At 42.1% G+C, this 4,453-nt stretch overlaps 1 protein-coding gene across 1 annotated transcript; it reads right to left on the bottom strand.

The window, feature by feature from the left end:
• Positions 1 to 2,743: 2,743 nt before the first annotated feature.
• Positions 2,744 to 3,882, bottom strand: LOC142151207 (uncharacterized). Its single transcript, XM_075206575.1, has 2 exons — positions 3,462 to 3,882; positions 2,744 to 3,368 (listed from the first exon to the last, which is right to left on the bottom strand). Exons 1-2 carry the CDS (start codon positions 3,853 to 3,855, stop codon positions 2,974 to 2,976), a joined length of 789 nt encoding a protein of 262 aa, XP_075062676.1. The 5' UTR covers positions 3,856 to 3,882; the 3' UTR covers positions 2,744 to 2,973.
• Positions 3,883 to 4,453: the final 571 nt, after the last annotated feature.

Below are 4,453 nucleotides of genomic sequence, written 5' to 3'. Positions count from 1 at the left end.
GAAGTCGCTACGCAAACTGACATGAATAGAAAGTGCCGTTGTCTGCATTTGGGTTTTATAGTGATTTTGGAAATCTGATTTTTTTTTTTGTTGGTGTTGTCGTCACAAGGTTTCCACAGCGCCGTACACAGTACAAACAATGGACAAGACATGGAATAACAGTACAGAACAATAAACGAGTAGTACAAAGACTTCAGAGGCTCCAGGCATGGCAAATATATTGAAGTTGGAGCAGAAGAGAAGGTAGAGAGACAGAAGGGAGAAGGGCCCTGCTCATACGAGCTTACATCCTAAAGGGAGGGCAAACAGACATCTGGCACAAAGGGAGTCAGAGGAGGGGAGCAAGTGTTCCCCTCTTCTGAGGAGGAGCGAGGTGAAGAGAGCGAGCATGGGGAGAGGGTTAAGTGGAAGGCTGGTAGACTTTGGGGAAGAGATGAGTTTTAAGTGCCCGTTTGAAGGAGCACAAGTTAGGGGACAAACGGATGGAGTGTGGGAGGTCATTCCAGTGCAGGGGGGAAGCTCAGGAGAAGTTTTGAATTCTGGAATGTGATGAGGTGATCAGAGTGGAGGAGAGACGATGGTCATTGGCTGATAGCAGGGACAGGGTGGGAGTGTGTATAGAGAGGAGATTGGAGATATAAGAGGCAGTATAGTGGGAGAGAGCCTTGTGGGTGAAGGTAAGAAGTTTTAAAAGGATTATGTAAGGGAAGGGGAACCAGTGTAGGGCAAGGCAGAGAGTCGAGGAAGAAGAGGAGCGGCGAAAAAGGAAGATAAGCCTCGCAGCCGCATTGAGTATAGAACGAAGGGGGGCAAGGTGAGAGCGGAGGAGACCTGTGAGGAGAAGGTTGCAGTAGTCAAGCCTGGAAATGATAAGAGCATGAATAATAGTTTTGGTTGCTTCATGAGATAGGAAGGGCTGGATGCAGGCAATGTTGCGAAGTTGGAAGCGACAGGATTGGGCAAGGGATTGAATGTGGGGGCAAAAGAGAGAGAGGAGTCGGGGGTGACGCCCAGGCAGCGGAGTTGTGGAACAGAAGAGATGGTGGAATTTTTAACAGTGATGGAGAGATCCAAATAGGATGAGGACTTAGACGGAGGGAAAACAATGAGTTTGGTTTTTGCAATTTTAATTTTGAGAAAGCGTGAGGACATCGAAGAGGAGATGGCAGAAAGGCAGTCAGATACACAAGAGAGAAGGGAGGGGGGATCAGGAGAAGAGATGCAAAGTTGAATATCATCGGCGTATAGGTGATTCTGAAGACCGAATAAAGTGATGAGAACACCTAGGGAGGTAGTATAGAGTAAGAAGAGTAGAGGGCCAATAACAGAGCCCTGAGGGACTCCTACAGGGAGGGCGGAGGGGGGGGAGATGAACCGGACATGGATACAGAGAAAGAGCGGTTGGCGAGGTATGACGTGAACCATGTGAGGACAGAACCAGAGAGACAGAGAGAGTGAAGGGTCTTTAAGAGGAAGGGGTGGTCCGCGGAGTCAAAGGCTGCGCATAGGTCCAGGAGGATGAGCAGGGAGAAGTGACCCCTGGATTTGGCAGAGAGGAGATCATTAGTTACATTGGTGAGGCGGTTTCAATAGAGTGGAGGGAGCGAAAGCCAGATTGGAGAGGGCCAAGGAAGGAATTGTCCGAGAGGTGACAGGTGAGCAGACAATTCACTCAAGAAATTTAGAGGCATAAGGGAGAAGTGAAATGGGGCGCTAGTTAGCAAGTGAGGTGGGGTCAAGATTGTTTTTTTTTTTAGAATTGGAAAAATAAGGGCATATTTGAAGGAGGAGGGGACAGTGCCAGTGGAGAGAGACAGGTTGAAGAGGTGAGCTAAATAAGCACAGACAGTGGGGGAGAGGGAGCCAAGAAGGTGAGAGGGGATGGGATCCAGGTGGCAGGTGGACGGGGGAGAGGGGAATCATTGATTCCTACAATGCCCTGACTTTTTTGTCCATAAACACAGCAGTAATACACAAATCTATCAGTGAGTCATCTGATTAGGAACAGTGATATAAGTTGGCCAAACAGGTTTGGGCAGGCCCAGTTTTAGCATTCACACAACCACGCATACCGTTATATTGGACCAGTTAGCTGACACTAATGTGCGTGAGTGGCCACCGTTACACAAGGAATTGGTGGTCCTCTGGAGGGCAGGAGACAAGGAAAGACAGCATTGAGCAGGGAGTACTGTGTTTCTTTCCTTCTACTGAGCAACCCCTGATTGGAAAAAAGACCCTGGCACAAAGAAGACAGCTAATTAATTTGTTGTATATTAATAAAGATAACTGATCTTTTGGGTGTGTTTACTATTGTTGCCAGATTGTCAGCCCCGCATGACCATCTTCCAAAAAGTAGAAGAAGATACAATATTCATTAATCATGAAGAAATAGATTAGTTCTGCAATACAAAAAAACAGAAACACATTTATCCATATAAGTTTTTATTCAACATTAAGTGTTATGGAAACATCTTTCAGTCATGTAAATGGTAATTGCAGAGAGTCTATATGCAGGACAGTCCTATATGATAAAGAAGAGAGAAGAGCTGCTGGAACTCTCTATTGGACAGAAAGATCTTTCTTCTCCTAGTCCCAGCACACATGTGAACAGAACAGCAGTATATTACAGAGCTCAAGAATAAAGACCCCATCCCCATTGTCTGCTTGTATATATATATATATATATACTCTAGTTTATAACAGGGAGACCATTCCAGGGCGGAAATGCCCCCAAATTTCCTTGTCAGATCTCTTCAGTGTTCTCTCACATTTAAGACTTTAAACTTTGACTTTATATAAAAAAATTGTCATATTCAGAAAATGAAAATTGCCTCTACCCTGTATGGATATTATGGCGAGACAACATGTTAACTTGCTTATGAAACACATGTTACAATCATTATCTCAGTGTAACACTTATGTGTGGGTATTCTGGTGAGTGGCAAGTGTTATTTTTTGAGTAAAACACTTGCTTCATTCAGAAGATTTAAATGTTCTCTCTCCTGTGTGAATTCTCTGATGTTCAACAAGATGTGAACTGCGGGAAAAACACTTGTTACATTCACAGCATATATATGGTTTTTCTCCTGTGTGAATCCTCTGATGTACAATAAGATCTGACTTTCGGGTAAAGCCCTTGCCGCATTCAGAGCATTCAAATGGTTTTCCTCCTGTGTGAATCCTGTGATGTGCAATAAGATCTGACTTTCGGGTAAAGCACTTGCCACATTCAGAGCATTTAAATGGTTTTTCTCCTGTGTGAATCCTGTGATGTGCAATAAGATCTGACTTTCGGGTAAAGCACTTGCTGCATTCAGAGCAGTTAAATGGTTTTTCTCCTGTGTAAATCCTGTGATGTTCAATAAGATCTGACGTTTGGGTAAAGCACTTGCCATATTCAGAGAATTTAAATGGTTTCCCTCCTATGTGAATTTTCTGATGTTCAGCAAGATGTGAATTGCGGGAAAAACACTTATTACATTCACAGCATATAAATGGTTTTTCTCCTGTGTGAATCCTCTGATGTGCAATAAGATAGGACTTGTTGGTAAAACATTTGCTACATTCAAAGCATTTAAATGGTTTCTCTCCTGTGTGAATCCTGTGATGTGCAATAAGATCTGACTTTTGGGCAAAGCACTTGTCGCATTCACAACATTTAAATGGTTTCTCTCCTGTGTGAATCCGTTCATGTCTTATAAGACTTGACCTCTGGGTAAAACACTTGCTACATTCAGAGCAGTTATATGGTCGTTCTCCTGTGTGAATCCGCTGATGAATAACAAGTTCTGACTGTCCTTTAAAACATTTGTTACATTCAGAACATGGAAAAGACTTCTCTCCTTCGAGACTCATTACGTGTTTGATTAGTAACAAGTTACGTGTAGAAGGATTCTCCTATTGAAAAATAGGAACAGTTTGTGTACAAACCTTCAGGTTAAACAAGAATTAGGATCTGTGGCAGATATAACTTATTGGTTGTTGATGTTCAGAGAACAATGTCTTTTTCCGAGAAGTATTTTCTTCTCAGTGGGAATCCCGCTCATTAATACATCTGTCCGAAAAAAAGGATGTTATTATTTATATTATTAAATAATAATTACCTGGGTGTATCTACATTAACAGTAGTAGTATTATATTGTGTAAGGAACATGAACTATATTTATATACACTAGGAAAAATGACTCAGTCATTGAACATTGCTTTCATTTTTATGCACATTGTCACATTGTTGGGACCACATTGGCAATTAATTGTGCAGATAAGAGAACTCTATAATCCCATAGCAGATACCAATCCTTGTTAATATAATACACATAGTCTATTAAGACATTATAAAAATTGCTAAAAGGTTCCAAGTGATCACCAAGTGATAATGAAAATATCCTGTATAATCCCACAGTACTGATAGAGAATATATAGATATATTGCACACATGACACACAGTACTGAT

Source organism: Mixophyes fleayi, chromosome 4, assembly GCF_038048845.1.
Source record: "Mixophyes fleayi isolate aMixFle1 chromosome 4, aMixFle1.hap1, whole genome shotgun sequence".
Classification (NCBI taxonomy): Eukaryota; Metazoa; Chordata; class Amphibia; order Anura; family Limnodynastidae; genus Mixophyes; species Mixophyes fleayi.
The sequence above is the reverse complement of the archived record's forward strand: the minus strand, read 5'-3'. Positions and strand labels throughout refer to the sequence as shown.

Bases quoted from the DNA above. Each gene is read 5' to 3' on its own strand.
- LOC142151207 (XM_075206575.1), bottom strand. From the start codon at position 3,855: ATGAGTCTCGAAGGAGAGAAGTCTTTTCCATGTTCTGAATGTAACAAA. The intron at 3,369-3,461 runs GCAATTCACATC...CCCAAACGTCAG, and splicing joins ATGTAATAAGTGTTTTTCCC to ATCTTATTGAACATCACAGG.